This window comes from Lepisosteus platostomus, chromosome 4 (genome assembly GCF_059453375.1).
Source record: "Lepisosteus platostomus isolate fLepPlt1 chromosome 4, fLepPlt1.hap1, whole genome shotgun sequence".
Lineage (NCBI taxonomy): Eukaryota > Metazoa > Chordata > Actinopteri > Semionotiformes > Lepisosteidae > Lepisosteus > Lepisosteus platostomus.
Window position 1 is genome coordinate 6775796 of NC_142614.1, and position 18332 is coordinate 6794127.

Sequence of the window (18332 nt, forward strand, 5' to 3'; positions counted from 1 at the left end):
AGCACGCCCTTGGCGAAAGATGTGGGGTGTGTGATGCAGTTTTCCATAAAACAAAGGAATGATAGGCTGCATGGAAGGGATCGGTCGATGTCTGGTGTATAAAAACATGCCTGTTAGTTAAGAATTCCCAGGAAGGCCATTGGTTTTGGGGGGCCCTCCCTCCCCTTTAGGGTTCAGTTTCTAGCCTGTGACATCCCTGTAACCAGATCCAACCGAGTCAGAGAACAAATTCTCATTGACAGTGATGACGCAGAGACTTGTTTTTACAGTATTTAACGGAGCTGAGCCGAGTAGCTCACTCAAGGTCACCTACAGCACCTGCTCCAGAGCTCTAACCACTACTCCAAACCACTACGTTTGACCGTTATCCCAGTTAGAAGTGCGGCTAATTCTAAAATAAGGCCAAGTGCCACAAGTCTGCTGATGTGATCCTTGGATCTTCAAACCACTAGCAGCTGGATGAACAAGATGAGCTGAGCGACCCTCTCTAGTATCTGATCGACTTTCTTGTTAGCTTTTTAAACTGTAAGAGATCAAGAACCTGTGGCTATTCTTTTAGTTAGGATATTGTATATAAAATTAGGAACACTTGTTTTCTTCCCGTCAGCATAGATATTTGGAGCATTTGCAATCAAACTTACTTATCGCAGACAGCATGTAGCTGATCACACGTAAGGACAGAGGGCCTGATTGTGACTCATTTCAGAGATCCACTGCAAAAAGACTCAAGTCTCCTTAAAAAGCCCCTAACAGGACCGTCAGTGATTTATTACAAAGAGGGAACTTCTCTTAGGAAAAATGTATCCCAGTTACATCCTCCCCATTCTCTAGATACTGTGCACTTATAAGATTCCTAGCCATCGATTTTGCTTCAAATTGTAACTGTAACTTAACTCTTCCCTTTTGTAAACCCCTTTTCCCAGCCTTTTGTTTAACCCCTTCTTTAATGTGCAAAAATCAGTATGCTGTTACATGCTTTAACACAGAAACTCTTAAAAGGGTGGTGCTACAGTATCTGAACTGAAAAATCTAAACTGTACTGTGTTTGAGGGCAGTCCTGACCCAACCATTTAACAACAGAATCTTGTGGATCAAGATTCTCCTTAATGCCTGTGGCTGATGTTTCTTTTTTGTAGTCTACTATTCATGAATTTGTTTCTACCTTAACATATTCACAAACAACAAATGCCAGAGTGCGAGGCAGACAAGATACACGGCCGTTGCATGAAATAAGAACTCGAGGCCTTGTTTTCTTAGCAACCTGCACATTTATTTGAATGGAAAGGAAACAGTTCTTGGCAGGGCTGCCTTAAAGATCAATAAGAACTTGATCAAGACCAAGCTGGGGAAACAGGTGTTAGCTCTGAATCTGCTGGTTTCTCCCCATAGAGCAAATGACCGAGGCAGTTCGCATGTCTGTCTGTGTGCCTGCAGAGGAGAGGAATTCGAAATCCCTGGAATTCTGTAACGGATACTGTCTCCATTGAGAAACCCGGACTTTCTGCAGAATTATACAGAGAGGGCAATGAAGGATGGAAAAACGATAATAAACGTTCTCCAGAAAGTTTCGTCCGGACTTTGGCTTGCCCCTGCCTCTCCACTCCACACGCCCTGGCCAGTTTCACTTAACCGACGACAACCGTTCTGACGCCGAGCCCCGCCTGGGGCGCCTCGGCCGCGTGCACGCGCTGGCGGTGGCGCTTCAGGTCCGAGGACGTGATGAAGCGCTTCCCGCAGGACGCGCAGGGGTGCGGCTTGTCCCCCGTGTGGATCTGCTGGTGCCTCTTGAGGTTCCTGAGCTGGCTGAAGCTCTTCCGGCACGCGGCGCACTCGAAGGGCTTGGCCCCCGTGTGGGTGCTGTGGTGCCGCCTGAGCTCGGCCAGCGTGATGAAGCTCTTCCCGCACCGCGCGCAGCAGTAGGGCTTCTCCCCCGTGTGGGTGCGCCGGTGCCTCTTGAGGGAGCCCAGCTCGTTGAACCTCTTGCCGCAGTCGGCGCAGCTGTAGGGCCTCTCGCCGGAGTGCGTGCGCAGGTGCGACTGCAGGTGGCCCACCTGCCGGAAGCCGCGCTGGCACTGGGCGCAGCGGAAGGGCTTCTCGCCCGTGTGGGTGCGCTGGTGCCGCTGCAGGACCGCCAGGGTGGTGAAGCTGTTGCCGCACACGGGGCAGTGGAAGGGCGTCTCGCCCGTGTGGACCTGGTAGTGGCGCCGCAGGTTCCTCAGCCGGTTGAAGCCCCTGGCGCACTCGGAGCAGCGGAAGGGCTTCTCGCCCGTGTGGATGCGCTGGTGCTTCCTCAGCTCCGACAGGGCGGCGAAGCTCCTGCCGCACTCCAGGCAGAGGTGGGGCTTCTCCCCCAGATGGACCCGCTGGTGCTCTCTGAGCCTTTTTGATTTGCTGAAGCTCTTCGCACACTGGCTGCAAGGAAAGGGCTTCTCTGCCGCCGGATCCATGCGGTCGCCCGGCTCTCGGCTTCCCGCGTCGCCACTGTCCTGAGTGGAACCTGTCCCGGGAAAGGGCAGCGTCTTACACACCCTCACGTCCTTGACGGGCAAGCCAGAGTCCGGGTCTGTGACCTTGGCAACACGAAAGGAGTCCTTCAGGAGCTCTCCCTTCGTATAGAGGAGCTCGGATGTTTCCTCTGACTGTGCCGCACAGTCATGCTGGTGTTTCACCACTTCGCCGTCGAGAGGCGCGAACTCCTCTTTAATGTGGACCAGCACGATCTCTGACACCTGTTGCATTCCAGGGTCAGCCATCTCCTGTTCACCTGTGAACGAACAGGATTTAGCAACTCAGTGCACTTGCAGAAGCGCCTTTTCTACACTGGTGCACTAAGACCCACACAGACTACAGGGTGAGCGCCCCCTATTGGTCCCACTAACACCTTTTTCCAGCAGCAACCTTAGCTTTCCCAGGTACTGGCCAGGCTCACACCTGCGGAGCTCCAGTGGGCTGCCATCTGTGAGCTGCAGGGAGAGTAAAGAGAAGTGTGTTTTAGCCATACCGTAAATCTTTGTCAACCAAGTCAGTTCATTCCTGTAGGTTTTGGGTAAGCAAGTTTTAATTCTAACCTTTCAGCTAAAGCATGCCTGTTTTCTGTAACTGCAGGGCAATCAGAGTCTTGGCTCAAATCAATCACCCCCAACACCCCACTCAGAAATACTGGTTAGTAAACTAAGAAATCCATTTCTAGACAGCTCAAGAAGCCCCGTCTTTTTTCTGTTATATTTTAAGTCGGAATCATTTTTTATATTGTATAGCTTCCCAGCATGAAATAAGCACTTGTTTATCGACATACTTCAAAGCTACAACCATCGTACTGGGATGTGAAATTGAGGTGGAACGCCGGCTGACTCCCAGTCAACAGCAGGGGGGCACAAAGAAGGGAGAATCCCAGTCACAGTGGGCTAGTGACTCATCTGGAACATCAATGTGACCAAAATGCCCGATTTTCTCTGCCCTTCTGAAAAGGAAAAAGAAGTGTGCTCCCTCTTTCAGCGCAAGCCCCAGTGTTAACCGAAGAGTTAACAGGAATAGTGCAGGCCTAATTATCTACACCACATTATAACACTGTTTGATAAAATGCTCATGAAACCATAGCTACACATCTTCACTGCTAGGTGTATGAATTAAAATGCCTAATGGCTAACAGAATACCTTTACCTACTGTTAAAAAATTGGAAAACAACATAAAGTGTTCCTGTAATATAATGAGATGTCCAGCCTGAAGCCATTAAAGATCCCCTGGCACTGTTCGAAAGAGTAGGGGACTTAACTCTTGTATCCCTGATAAATTCCACTCAGGTCCTGCAAAATCAGACCTTCACAAAGTCTTGGGGATGAAATGCTATACAAGAGCAAGGAATTGTTACCTTTATTATTTTAACACTGCGATTTTGCATTATTTTAAAGGCAAATGGTGATAAAATGTGTGGAACCCAGGGGGTCTTCAACTTGAGTAACAGAAATGTCGAAGTCCTAATTATTATCAAAATAATTCATACATTACTTTAGAATCCACAGTTCAATGGACATAGATGGTAGAGAGCCGGACTAGAGACAAACATGTTTGAACAGTGCAGGCGATTTGAAACTGTTACCTCTTTAAAGTCATTCCATAAAGACTGCGTGGACTTTGCATTCCTGTAAAATAATATGCACATACATTTACATTAATAAAAGATCTTTGTACGTCTGGCTATTTGCAGATACAGTTTGCTAACTAGTGTATACGGGACTCTGCTGTCAGTTATATTTACTTTACATTCTTTATATGTCATACCCAGCTGCACAATCTCTCTTCACTTATACTTGACAACAAAAATCAAGTTTTTCCATTTATTCCCTCATTCATTTTTTTACAATGGTGAGAGGTTGCACAGTTCCAGCCGCAGTTTATGAAACTAGAGGGCTTCCAAATATAACGCCGCATTTAAATTAGCCGATGTTGCTGGTTAAATTAAATAACCGTAGTTTGGCGCCCAAGAACGTTTACAACTACGGACATGAAAATAGACTATTCAGTTTATCCACGTAAACTTTGAACTACGTTACAGATAGCTCTGTTGCTGGTATTTTAAGTCCTCACCTTCTGAAAGACACAAGGACAGCCTCCTCTATCTTTGCATCTTTGTTTTGGCGCCCGACCACTGAATTCCGTCCCCCGAGCAGTAATCGCTCTGGGTAACTGGTTCCGCGTTATTTAGTCCCTAAGAGCAACTTTGCGGACTCCTTGTTGTAAATCTCCATTATTAAATTTTAATTTTAATGTGTATTCGTTATTTATTAAGGTTTAAAAGTCAAGCATTGATACAAAATGTTTCTCCATTGAATGATCACTTTTTCGTTATCCATGTCACGAATACATTGTACAGTAGGTGTGACAACTTGGGATGCGTGGATAGGGGAAACGAAAAGCTCTACCGTTGTGGCGCAATGGCACAGGGGTTGGCATTAACCGTAAAGGTGGTTAGGGACTGCGATTCTACCTTACCAGCAGGTCCTGACGTCTGGACGGTGAGGTAATGTACTCGCCGCGGAAGAGGGCGACTAGGATATACTGTACAAAGTGTAGTTTCAAAGTTTCAAATTCAATGGGAATTTTACCGATGTGAGATAAAAGCCATTTTGAGGTAAACTCCTACGAACAAAGACCAATGTGTCTGAATGATAATAAGCAATCGTGACGCCAAAGACGAAACCCACAGCTCGGAACCAATATCCATCACGCCGGGGTGCTGGAGGGAAGACGTCTGTTGCTGGAACCTGCAGTGTAAACCAAGATATGATGAGGGGCGTAAGAAATAAACAGGTAAACCCTTATAAGTTAATAAGAATAATAAAATAGTGACTAAGGATGTATTATTTTCAGTAATAAATGGAATACGCATTATAACAAGTACGGTATGAGTTTTAAGTTGTGTACTTTTACTATCTGCAAAAAAACAGCCGTATTGAGAAAGTGCCTACATATGAATAGTAGTCCGTGATGGGCATTTAGGTTCTGTGTTTTCCGCAGATACTCCGAGTGAGTTTTCTAGCTCCAACAGAAAGTTATAGTTTCCCCGGATTAGCTAATAACTACCAGTGCCGCCTGCAGCTTTGAAACCGTCCTCGATTGCCTTGAGAACCCTGTCGATCAGTGGTGTCACTTGTGCTCCAATCTGCGTGCAGAAATATTCCTAGCTAATATTGTACTTCATATAAAGTATATGTTACAGTAATTTGTAGTAAGACGACAGCAAGTTGTGAGGCAGGTAGATACATTCATTGATCTGTACTTTTCAGATAGTCTTCAATTACGTCTTCCTTTGATCAAGGCTTAAGATTCTTAATTCTTTTAACTTGTGTTGTTTTTTTTACCGTGCTATGAGAACAAAAACTCTATCGTAGTTTCTATTCTTTGCAACGTGTACAGAGCTGCAAAAAACATCAGGAAAGAGGGGACCAAAACAGAACACAATCTTGTAAAAAGGGTCAAGTTAGCACCCGTGCTTCTAACTCTGTCGTCTCTATTGAAGTATACTCCCTAGCTGTTGGACAGTCATTTCATTTTTTAATGAAAATTGTGAAATGAAAACCGTCGATGTTTATGATTATAATTCTGTGTTAGCACCTTCCATGCAGCAGAATAGTTGAATAAATTATTTAACAGACTGAACATTACGTGTATATTAGTCTGAAACCATGTGGAAGTGGAATTTAACCAATGGGACTGGGACTAGCACCCCTGCTGTAATGTCTTTAATGAGAGTGTGATATACCTGTGGGCACCTCACAACAGGAGGTTTGAAAATTGGTGGGTCCAGACCAACAAACACACCCCAGTGCCTTTATTGGCATCTCTGCCAGATTCTTTCAAACAGAACCTCAAAAAGTCCCCAAAAGTCCCCAGTCAGGCAATTAGCACATACAGGTATTCCCCCCACTCAGGCTACAGCCACCCAGTCCCACAGACCAACGCTGGAAGCGGTCTATTCCTGGTTCTTATAGAGTCACCTGACCAATTGGCTTCCTGCAGCTGGTCAGGTGACAGAGCAGCTGCTCATTCCCCCAGAGGAATCTAGGAAATGTGGTCCCTATAGCACTGTGCTCTCACAATAGCAAAGCAAGATGTCAGGACCCCTGTACATCATCTCAGTGAGAGCTGCAATCAGATTCTTCTTAGAGATCCCATCTCTCTCCCAGTACTAACCGGGCCCAACCCTGCTCAGCTACTGCGGTCTAATGAGATGAGGACACAGGGTGGCGGCGCTAGGTGGAATGTATGTGACTTTAATTTTTGTGTTTGCCTTTCACAGGAGGCAGATCAAAGGTTGAACTGGTTGGCGGAGTGTCTAGCAAGCTAAGATCTCCTGTCAATTCCCATTCTGATCAACTGTGAGTTTTTTCTGTACCCGGATAGAGAAGACAGATTTCACAATGTCTTCAGGCTGCGTTGCAGAGAATTGCAGAAGGTCAACCAAAGACGGCGTTGCGCTCTTCTTTTTCCCGAAAGACCCTCGCATGTGCAGCCTTTGGAATGACTTTCTGAGGACGAGACAAACCGGCTGGAGGGGGCACTCCAAGCGCAGCAGATTGTGTTCAGTGCATTTTCAGGATGATGCATTTGAGCTCTCCTCTCTGCTCAAGTTTAAGCTGCACTTTACAAATCGTCTGAAACTGAAAGAGGATGCCGTTCCCACAATTCACTGCCCTGATGCTCTTTCTGTGTCCTCGCCTGAAAGGCTAGCTGCTGTCGCTGCTGGAACATCAAAGAAACCTCTAAGAATAAAAGCACCTTCTATGAGGGAGGTTGTTTTGCAAGTAAGTTTTAAGTAACAGTGTTTAATCATGTGAATTCAGAAATTGTATGGAATGTCTTTTGCATTTTCCTTTTGTAGCACTTGCTCTATTGCTTTCATAGTGTTCCTTACACTCCCATTTGTCACTCAGTTGACCCCATTAACCGGATGATTCTACATTATGAAGTCATCAGTAGAAAGCTCATTGAGATCTATGGTGAGTGAAGTGCCTCTGTTGCAGGGGATGAGGCACACAAGCAAAGAGGATGAAGGAGCTTCTGATGCCGGGCCTGAAACCACACATACCCACATCTCTGATGCCTTTGAGGGGGAAAAGAAGAGTAAGCCTTTCCTTTCACACTTGAACTATAAATGTGAGCAGAAAAGGCTGACAGTTCTCTTGAGTGTGAAACAGAGACGATTGCCATCAGCCTGGACAGAGTCAGCCCAGTGAGCTTCGTCAACAACGCAGGAGCAGAAGAAAGGCTGTAGATGAGAGGAGGCTGTCTGGCCCATGTAGTCCATTGCTTGTAGCTCTGGTTGTTCTGTCTCTCTCATTATGGCTGCGTTACTTGTCTCTGACCTTGTGCTGAAGAGTGAAGAATTTCTAAATCAAACGCTGCTCTAGGGCCTTGCTGAAGGCAGAGGTGGACCAGAATGTGTCAATTCAGACACCTTTTAAAGTTTACAGTCCACAGACTTCACTTCCACTGAGTGCATTAGGGATATTCATGAACGCTGCAGCTCACTACGTAGCTGTGGCAACAGCCGTTGGCCTAGTGGGCCTGTATCTTCTGGAAAATCTGTGAACATGTGGTAGAATCTATGTTGAGTTGCATCTGTAATAACAGTACGTCTGGTGTTGTGATTGTTTAATATTTAAGGACAGCAGTGTATGTACATGTTTTTTAATAATTCTTTTTGAAAATGGCACATGTTTATGGACTGCTCTGGCTACTTCTTCCTCAATAGCATCTCTGACTGGCGAATCGGACCCTGCGACAGACGAGAAACCAGCATGGTCTTCATCTGTGTCCTCCCTGCAAACCACCCAAGCGATGTCACTGTAAGTCAGATTAATATGTTGTTCTTCTGAGCCGAAGCTGAGTTTGCATTGTAGTCTGCTATTAGAAATCAAGGCGTGTGTGCCACACATGAAGGGATTCAACTGCTTGTGAGGCTTGGTGCCCTCTGTCCAGAATCTTGCACAGGTTCTGACTTTGTGAATTTGCATTCCTTTTCTCAGTCAAGTATAGTGATAGTTGTCTAAAAAACAGGACAGCTTTCTTTTTATTTCTACAGGCAGTTCTGTATGTGTGTTCTATACAGCATCACCATTTCTGTTCTTGTAGGTGCCCAGGTGAGAGACTTTCCAAAGCAGATCCACAGCAAAGAGAGAAGGCAGGTCTCGTTTGCGGCATGGAGGAGAGCCCTTCACGAGGCGCCCCCAGCGTTGACCCGGGGTTTCCAGAAGTGGCTGTGGTGTGTATTAAAGAAGAGGACTGTGAATCTGAGCGCCAGGGTGACGCGGGGGTAGAGACCTCGGCCCCCTTGAGAAGCGGATTTAACTGCCCCGACTGCGGGAAATCGTTCTCACTGCTCAGGAACCTTAAGGTGCACCAGCGGATCCACACCGGAGAAAGACTGCATCACTGCGGCGTGTGCGGGAAGGCGTTCACCAAGCCCTGGGACCTGAGGGTCCACGAGCGCGTTCACACGGGAGAAAGGCCCTATCGCTGTCCCGACTGCGGCAAGGACTTCAGCCAACTGTGGCACCTGAAGAAGCACCAGCGCGTCCACACGGGCGAGAAGCCGCACCGCTGCGCGGACTGCGGGAGGGCCTTCACTCACCTGGGCTCCCTGAAGGAGCACCTGCGCGTCCACACGGGCGAGAAGCCGCACCGCTGCGCGGACTGCGGGAGGGCCTTCAGTCACCGGGGCTCCCTGAAGGAGCACCGGCGCATCCACACGGGCGAGAGGCCGCACCGCTGCGCCGTGTGCGGCAAGAGCTTCAGCCACGCCTCCACCTTCCGGGAGCACCGGCTCGTCCACACGGGCCAGAAGCCCCACCGCTGCGCCGAGTGCGGCAGGGGCTTCTGCAAACGGGGCAAGCTCAAGGAGCACCAGCAGCTGCACGCCGGCGACAAGCCCTTCAGCTGCGCGGAGTGCGGGAGCAGCTTCACCCGCCTGTACCACCTGAAGCGGCACCAGCGCGCCCACACGGGCGAGAAGCCCCACCGCTGCCCCCACTGCTCGAAGAGCTTCAAGGAGCTGAAGCACCTCAAGGTCCATCAGGGGATCCACAGCGGGCGGAAGACCAGCCCCTGCCCCGTGTGCGGGAAGAGGTTCAGCCAGCCGGGCAACCTGCGCGTGCACCAGCGCATTCACACCGGGGAGAAGCCCTTCCTGTGCCCGGCGTGCGGCCAGAGCTTCCTTCAGCTGGGCACCCTGCAGGAGCACCAGAAGATCCACTCCGCCGCCCGGCCCTCCCAGTGCGCCGAGTGCGACCAGGGCTTCGCCGAGGCGGAGAGGCCCTACCGGTGCCTGCTCTGCTGGCACAGCTTCAGCGAGCCTGGCCAGCTGCAGAAGCACCAGGGGGCCCACCGGGAGAAGAAGCCCAACTGCTGCTCCGAGTGCGGGAAGAGGTTCAGCGAGCCGGGGAAGCTGAAAATCCACCAGCGCACTCACACGGGAGAGAAGCCTTACAGCTGCCCGGTGTGCGACAAGAGGTTCACTCAGCTGGGCACTCTGAAGGGGCACCGGCGCATCCACACGGGGGAGAGGCCCTACAAGTGCGCCGCGTGTGAGAAGAGCTTCACCCACCTGTCGAGTTTCAGGTCCCACCGGCAGATTCACTCGCGGAGCAGCCCGCAGCCGCCCTCGCCGGGGCGCCCCCCGCAGGCGCCGAAGGAGAAGCGCCACCCTTGTGGCCAGTGCTGGAAGAGCTTCAGCGAGCCGAGGTACCTCAAGGTGCACCAGCGGATCCACACGGGCGAGAAGCCCTACAGCTGCTCCTCCTGCGGCCAGAGCTTCAGGCACTCCACCTCCCTCAAGAGGCACCTCCGCACGCACGGCGGCGAGGGGCGGACCGGCCCTGCATCTGGGCCCGTCGCCGGGGAGACGGACCAGAGCCACCCGGATCCTGCCCGAAGCACAGGTCCCTTCAAAACGGGAGCTGCCTACGAAATTGAGGTCGTAATATAATGGCGAGGGAGGTGCAGGACTGAAGGTGAAGCTGATGGTTTGCTCGCGTGACGTTCCCCTGTGTGCTCAGCTGCTAGTAAAGTGTGGGGTTGCGGCAAGCTGGTGAAATGTACAAAATATGTGTAAAAGGAGAGGTGGCTCTGTGGCTAAGGATCTGCGCCTGTGACTGGAAAGTTACCGGTTCAAATCCCGCGGCCGGCAGAGGAATCCTACTCCGTTGGGCCCCTGAGCAAGGCCCTTAACCCCAACTGCTCCAGGGGCGCCGTACAATGGCAGACCCTGCGCTCTGACCCCCAGCTTCTCTCCCTGTCTGTGTGTCTGTGTCTCCATGGAGAAAAGCTGGGGTATGCGAAAAGACAAATTCCTAATGCAAGAAATTGTAGAGGGCTAATAAAGAAACATTATTATTATTATTATTATTATTATTATTATTATTAAAAGAGTTCATTTATCTGGGGCGTACCACCATCATTCTTTGTTGTCAAATTCCCGACACCTTTTTTGTACTGTTATAGAGAGGTAAAGGCATGCAGGGTCTTTTCTTGGCAAAAGGGAGGTAGAAGATCGCAGCTGGTTCTCCACATCTGCCCTTGCGGTTTGAATTCCGAGGCAAGGAAATAGAGTTAATGTGCAGGTTGTGGGACTTTGTGAAAGTATTTATTTTTCTGTTCTTCTGACCGCTTCATCTGAGGAGAAGGAGGGCCTCTTCTCAATTATGTGGTGTAAGTTGGCCCCCACTGAAAGTATATGAGGAAGTACAGATGCAGCCATTCAAGAATAGCAATATTATGGACAATCAATTGACTTTTATATTTCAAAATATCACAACATGATCGATTCTAAGTCATTTTTGATAGCAATGAATAGTCGCCTTCTTCCCTTCTGACAACGGTCCCTGCGTCCGCTTCCTGCTTCTATTGTGTGTGTGTGTGGGGGGGATTCCTTCAGAGATTTAAAAGGTTAATAATCATATCTTCGGTGTCGCATCTTACAAGTGCAGCTGATCTTTTGCTGCCTGGGTGGGTCAACTATCACAAAGCTTTAGAGAACCTAAGATTTCTATTATCAACAAATTGTAAATTTGTAATAGAGTAAATTTTTATAGAGAAATGGAGGCTGGACAGTATGCGTTACAATATAAACATTTGTATTGATTTAAATCGTGTTTTGATTTAAATCGCAAACGCGTGTTTAATTATATGTGTTTTCAGACTAATGCAACATAAATTGATACAGTATCTTTGTCTTCTAAGTATCTTAATAAACTTTCAGCGTAGCTTTCTACCCGTTTAGATTTATTTTTCTTGGGATTTTGGGATCAAACGTGGAAGGATTAGATTGTAATCGTTTTTATTTTTCAAATACGTTTTAGAAAAGTGTAATCTATACCTGCCCAGACTGTATGCCTTCCTAAACCCCGCCCTGACCACTTTCACTCCTGTCCTGCTCTTCCCCGCGCACCCCAGCCCTGCGCTCTTCGGCCTCTGCCCGGGACGAATGTATATTTTGATATTTACACCCGGTGCGGCACCGAGGGAGCGTCTGCATTTATAACTTAGTTTTTAAAATTAGTCAAGCAATATGAAGCATCTCCTTTTACTTTTAAGTCCCTTAAATACATTGAGCACAGCTTTCTCACCACTTAGATTACTTTTTGATACCATCCTTACACAAAGCAGAAACTTATTGTATTTTCCGATGACATACAGTACAAGTGGAAAGATTACAGATTTTAATCGTCTTTAATTTTGTCACGTTATACGTTTCAGGAACGTTTCATCTATACAAACACCACAAAACTATTCGCGATTGTATTTCTGAATGTTATGTTACACCTACAGTAGTTCACTGCTTTAAATACATCGAATTAAGGAAGTTAGGTGTAGCACTTTAGATCTTTTTTTCTGAACCGGGGAAAATCTGATCATGTTTCTCTATAACAATAATAAAATACATTATTTTACATATCACCTTTAAAAGTGGCATCTCAAAGCAATAAAGAAGATGGAAAAACAGTTAAAAGGGACCAAAGTAAATACCAGACAAACGCAAACGCGTTTTTAATAAAATGCCTTTATTCATTCAGCAGAGAGTGAGAGGGACATCCAGCAGAGAGAGACACACACACCGGTGTCCATCGACAAAAGTCTGCATTTTCAGGAGTGTCTCTAGCCTCCCAATCCTCCCCAGTAATGCGTCGTACTGCTCCCGCTGCTGCCGAAAAGTCTCCACACAGGTGCCTTTTGCCGAAGTCGGGAGACATTAGAGGCTTGTCACACCTGGAGTGTTAAACCAACGCATTAGCACGTCAAAGCCCATTGAGGACCCGGGCGCAATAATTGTTTTGTCCCTTGATTTACTGATCTGCATTAATTACAGAAATCGAGTTCCTGCTCTTTGCAGACGACTTGGTCCTGCTGTCGCCCACAGAACAGAGGCTGAACTTGTTTGAATTGACTGAGCTCCGTGCTGTACCACACAATGTCTGTTTTTTTTTGTGCTGTCCTACTGTACTTCCTACTTTGAAAATACCTGTGAAACCGGTTTAATTGGTCACAGCCAGCACTTCTGCAGAGAGGGGGGTTGTACTCGTTAATGTCTTAGCACAAAGCAGAAACTTCTTGTATTTTCCGATGACATACAAGTGGAAAGATTACAGATTTTAATCGTCTTTTTTCTGAACCACGGAAAATCTGATCATGTTTCTCTATAACAATAATAAAAAACTTTATTTTACATATCACCTTTAAAAGTGGCATCTCAAAACAATACAGTAGATGTAAACCACAGATTACAAAGTAAATACCCAGACAAACGCAAACACGTTTTTAATAAGATGCTTTTATTCGTTCATAATCCGACGATCTCAGGAAGACCAATGGGGGTCTGGCTTTTTTTCTGGAAAACCATAACTCTGGTCTTGTCCAGATTGACTGTCAGCACCCAGGTCTGACAATACTGCTCCAGCAGCGCCAGGTTCTGTGGCAGCCTCTGTTCTGTGGGCGACAGCAGGACCAGGTCGTCTGCAAAGAGCAGGAACTCGATTTCTGTAATTAATGCAGATCAGTAAATCAAGGGACAAAACAGTTATTGCGCCCGGCTCCTCAATGGGCTTTGACGTGCTAATGCGTTGGTTTACCAGTCCGGGTGTGGCAATGTTTTTTATTATTGTTATAGAGAAACATGATCAGATTTTCCCCGGTTCAGAAAAAAAGGTCTGAAGTACTGTACTGTATACTAGTTTGTCACTCTTCTCATCCCCTCTTTGCTAAATGGCTTTTGAATAGAGTCACATGAAGAGAGAGGTGAAACAGCCCTACACAGCCCTGTCGCAGTACACAAATATAATTATATCTTATTAATTTCTTGAGATACGCGATTCTTTTAATACAGTCTTTGCTGTGCTCTAGAGGATCCTTGTGATATTTCGAGCTCTGGTTGAATGATAAGTGTCGCAGTTTGAATAATTTTCGTAGTTAGAAATTATGGAACGCTCTGTTAAAAGCAAGGGAGTTTTTATGTCCGTTGCAGTTTTTTTGCAACATGAATATAATTATAGCGTTATTAATTTCTTGAGATACGCGATTCCATATTATATTCCCTTTTAATCAAATTCTAAAAGTATGCTTGTTGACTCCGGTATCACGTTAGTTTAAGACTTCGATGCTTAAAATGTTTAGGGAGAAATGGAATACTGGTGTGTATGTTTTCTTTAAAGTACCGAGACCAGCCATATACTGTAAGTTAAGTTCCAAAATTAATATCGTTTATGGCCTTCACACGCGTTTCAGTATGCTCCTATTCTTTTTATGCTTAGACACTAAGATTTCCCTTCAGTGGTAAAATTCCATATGAATATTCAATACTACAACGGGCACAGTAAAGACGTTTACTGTAAATCTTTCTACGACAGACCAACGGACCATCAGTGCCCCTGTCGGTCAACCAATCACGTACCACGGTACCAATTACCTCCGGTACGTGTGTGTACCGCGCACTTTGAATGGCTGCATCTGTATATGGCTCGATGATTTTAAGCGAGACTGCACTTAAGTCGCACTTAATTAAGTTTAAATGAAGTTGTCAAATGGTCCTCTTTTCCTAGTTGTCTCCTTGCCAACAAGACTGTATCCTGTTGTTTTGTTAATGAGAGCTGTAAAACAGGTGACTGGAGAAGTGTCTTGTATGTTAAAGCGCTGTTTCAGAAAGAAGTAAACGTAAAACGCACTTAAAACTGTACAAACTCTTGGTGATTTATTTACTGTGATTGAGCAGCATTTAGGCACAGCCTATGGGAATAAGTTGGAGTCGTCAACACCACACGGAAGAGTTATTTTTCCTCACTGGGAAGTAGCGCAATCGCCAGCTACTGGTTTTCTTTTACCTTCAATTGACTTTTCTACTGAATTAGCTTTGCCCTTCTGTACTTTGTTGGTGATTAGCACTTTGCTTTTTTCATCTTCTTGGCTGGTCTTTCCTTCACAAGTCTATGTTCCAGTTTCTGTGTAATTTAAGTCTTGTGCTCAGCATTTTGACCCACGACCTTGCTAATACAAGCTGCAGGTGCCGCCCATTGCTCTACTGTGTACTGACTTGTTTGTGTTGTGTCAATGAGATGGCCTCTCATTCATTTCTTTCCAGTGCTAGATGGGAGATGAGCTGATGGCATTCCTTTATAACTGGATGGGAACAGTTTCTTAAGTCTAGCTGAGAACCCCTCCCCTTCCCGAAGAATCCAAGGTCGATGCGTGAAATCAGAAAATGTGGCCAAGGAGTATACAGTACTGGAATGTAATGTGGTGAATTCAGATGCGGCTTGTGAAAGTACAAAAGTATAATCTCTTCGTACTACTCAAGTATTAGGAAGTAAAAAGTAGCTGTCCCTTCTGCCGTTACCCTGACTTTCAGCAGGGGTCATGTGATCTTTGGGACCCAGCAGAGGTCACATGATCTTTATTAAGACTTGCAGCGGGGGTCTCTTGAGCACTGGGTTGCCGGAGAGGCTACATGGCCTTCAGTATGCATCGCTGAAGAAGTAATTTGGGACACAGCAGACATTGCAGCTGAGGTTGAGTGACCGCTGGGAAGCAGAGCAACACAGATCACACCAAAGAAAGGAAGCTAATGTTTGTGTTTTTCAATATGAAAAAAAGGCTGATTCCTCTCTGTGCAGAACTAGCTCGAGCAGGTCATAAACCCTGGCTCTGCTGGTAAGGGGAGCTCCTGGCCTGATCCACTACTCTGTGAGACTTCTCCGTACAAACCACTCCGTCAACGCTGTCTTTCATTCTTTCACCAGCTGGAAAAATAACCACTGCCCACTGAAGGCCTCCACAGCAGAGCAGGAGCAGTGCAGTGGGATGTTAGCATTGCTGGAGCAGTGCTGCCTGTCTTCTGCAAGCACTCAGGAGGATTATAATAATAATAATAATTATTATTATTATAATTGCTAACACTTATATAGCGCTTACCTGGACACTCCACTCAAAGCACTTTCCAGGTAATGGGGACTCCCCTCCACCACAAATGTGCAGCCCCACCTGGATGATGCGACAGCAGCCATAGTGCTCCAGAACACTCCCCACACATCAGCTATCAGTGGGGAGGAGAGCAGAGTGATGAAGCCAGTTCAGAGATGAGGGGTTATTAGGAGGCCATGATTGGTAAGGGCCAATGGGAAACTTGGCCAGGATGCCAGGGTTACACCCCTACTCTTTTCGAGAAACACTCAGGACCTCGGTTTTACATCTCATCCGAAGGACAGTGCCTGTTTACAGTATAGTGTCCCTGTCACTATACTGGGACATTAGGACCGGCATGGACCGCAGGGTGAGCACCCCCTGCTGGCCTCACCAACACCTCTTCCAGCAGCAACCTTAGTGTTTCCCAGGAGGTCTCCCATCCCAGTACTGGCCAGGCTCACACCTGCTGAGCTCCAGTGGGTAGACAGTTGAGAGGTGCAGGGTGATATGGCTGTGGCAGATTATACCAATCTCTGTAGAGGTTTCGAGAAAACAAGATGTTTCAGCAGAAGGCACTGCTGCCCTGACCCTACTGCACCTTCAACAGTACCTTCAGCACCTTACCCAGCATGAGCAGCTCTCCCTGCTTACACAAACCTGGGCTTTAATACTTCTCCTTATCAGATGTGGGTTGCTCAGACATGATTACAGAGTTGGCATCAACCACGTCCCTGCAGTATGAACAGATCAGGTCAGCTGTACGAGTGGAGGTGAGATCATCAGAAGTGTGGTGCTCTTGCCAGGGTAAATGACTGGAAGTGGCTCTTCGACAGGTGGAGCCACAACACCTTCTAAAGCAGGAACAGGAAAAGGAGGCCATCATTTTTACAGCTAAGCTTGTCCGTCTTTGCTGGCCCTCTCTGATGAACAGCAAGGGCAATCAATAAATGGAAACAAAGTACAGGTACAAGCAAGCACTGTCACTCCAACAAGGAAATGGACCCTCTTATCTAGTGAACCCTCTGCCGCTTCGGAGATAATAACTCTGGAGCACAATTGAGTTATTCATAGGCTCTGGTACTGTACAGCTCTGGTAAAAGAGTAATAATCAAGTGGAAAACATTTATTAATAAGACAGCAGAAAGGACAACTCAAAAGGGTGTATATTCTTAAAATACATCACTGACTGGGAGTGGAGATTAAGTTTAGCTTGATCTCCCTACCAAAGAATCCAAGGTCGACACGTGAAATCAGAACATGTGGCCAAGGAATGTGCAGAGCTGGACTGTAAGGTGGTGAATTCAGATGCTGCTTGTGAAAGTACAAAAGTGCCTTAGGCTGAGGTTTCCACAATACAAAAAATCAGAATGTCCTAAAATAAATACGACAACAAGCTCTCTAAAATAATGTTCGGATTATTTATGCTGAACCTGGTCTCCCAGACTGACCAGAACACAGGTCCTTGATCATCTGTGTTTACCTGCGTCTTAACCCAGCTACAGCTAGACAAACACTTGAAACACACCAGTGATCTTAGACAGAGTATAAATCAATCAAAATGTGAACTGCCAGCAACACAGCCCGTGGCTCACAGCAAGACCTACAACTGAATCACACAGTCGAGTCCAGCAAAAGGGCAAATTATTTTTTTCCTGCAGCTCGCACACTCAGTTTAGCCCAGATCAGCCTCCTCGAAACTCGATTCAATACTGTGCATCAGTCTATACTTGTAGCAGTCTGCCTTACAACATGGCAAAACCTGGCCTGGATCAGACTGCTGTACAATGGGAGCCCACTGTGCAATGCCAACAACTCCGATTCGGGACCAGAGGCTCAACAGGCCAGAACATACCCTGGCTTCTGTAGTGTTGAGCAGGAACTGCGTGACTCTTTTCTAGGTGGATGCAGATCCATTTGTAGGGTTACCTCAGTGGAACCGATACTCATTCATCCAGCCAGGGAGACTGGATCAGTAGGGGTGACGTAATTACTGAAGGAGTGAAGGAGTGAGGAGTCCCCCACCTCCCAGCGAGGACTTCAGAGCGCCCTTCCAGCCAATCACAGAATCACAATTTTGTGCACAGCATGGATGTGAAAGACTGTATATATAGCGTGCAAAGGAACAAGTAATAGGTTTATCCCATGTTGAAAAAAGAAGACAGAAGACTTCTTCACACCTGAAGAAGGCTCCACGGCCGAAACGTTGTGTTTTCTGTCTTCTCTTTTCAGCAGGGAATAAACCTATTACTTGTTCCTTTGCAGCCTACGCCTGCTGACGCAGCTCCCCACCTGAACTATATATAGCGTGTTTGTAATAATAACGGGGACCATCAAATTAAAAAAATCAACTGATACAGCAGAGGAGTAATAATAATGGCTATCATAA

The 18332-nt window shown here is 46.9% G+C and overlaps 2 protein-coding genes across 10 annotated transcripts; one reads left to right on the forward strand and one right to left on the reverse strand.

Annotated features, from left to right (window-relative positions):
- Positions 1-1245: 1245 nt before the first annotated feature.
- LOC148672285 (uncharacterized) lies at positions 1246-4722 on the reverse strand. Of its 9 annotated transcripts, none has more exons than XM_088627916.1 (4): positions 4586-4722; positions 4098-4140; positions 2882-2963; positions 1246-2764 (listed from the first exon to the last, which is right to left on the reverse strand). In XM_088627916.1, exon 4 carries the CDS (start codon positions 2751-2753, stop codon positions 1626-1628), a length of 1128 nt encoding a protein of 375 aa, XP_088484042.1. In that variant the 5' UTR covers positions 2754-2764; positions 2882-2963; positions 4098-4140; positions 4586-4722; the 3' UTR covers positions 1246-1625. The 9 variants fall into 9 exon arrangements, with proteins under 9 accessions (XP_088484042.1, XP_088484034.1, XP_088484035.1 ...); XM_088627908.1 differs by having other exon boundaries at positions 2882-3460; XM_088627909.1 differs by having other exon boundaries at positions 2882-3844.
- A 113-nt stretch (positions 4723-4835) lies between these two features.
- On the forward strand, positions 4836-14727 carry LOC148672286 (uncharacterized). Its single transcript, XM_088627906.1, has 5 exons — positions 4836-5308; positions 6798-7302; positions 7522-7621; positions 8253-8346; positions 8633-14727. The coding sequence occupies exons 2-5, from the start codon at positions 6919-6921 to the stop codon at positions 10482-10484; spliced, it is 2430 nt and encodes an 809-aa protein (XP_088484032.1). The 5' UTR covers positions 4836-5308; positions 6798-6918; the 3' UTR covers positions 10485-14727.
- Positions 14728-18332: the final 3605 nt, after the last annotated feature.

Excerpts from the sequence above, each read along its gene's own strand:
- LOC148672285 (XM_088627908.1), bottom strand. The coding sequence starts at position 2,999 with ATGGCTAAAACACACTTCTCTTTACTCTCCCTGCAGCTCACAGATGGC. Across the intron at positions 2,765-2,881 it reads AAGGTTGCTGCTGGAAAAAG|GTGAACAGGAGATGGCTGAC; the intron begins GTGTTAGTGGGA and ends GTTCGTTCACAG.
- LOC148672286 (XM_088627906.1), top strand. The coding sequence starts at position 6,919 with ATGTCTTCAGGCTGCGTTGCAGAGAATTGCAGAAGGTCAACCAAAGAC. Across the intron at positions 7,303-7,521 it reads TGAGGGAGGTTGTTTTGCAA|GGGATGAGGCACACAAGCAA; the intron begins GTAAGTTTTAAG and ends CCTCTGTTGCAG. Across the intron at positions 7,622-8,252 it reads CTTTGAGGGGGAAAAGAAGA|CATCTCTGACTGGCGAATCG; the intron begins GTAAGCCTTTCC and ends CTTCCTCAATAG.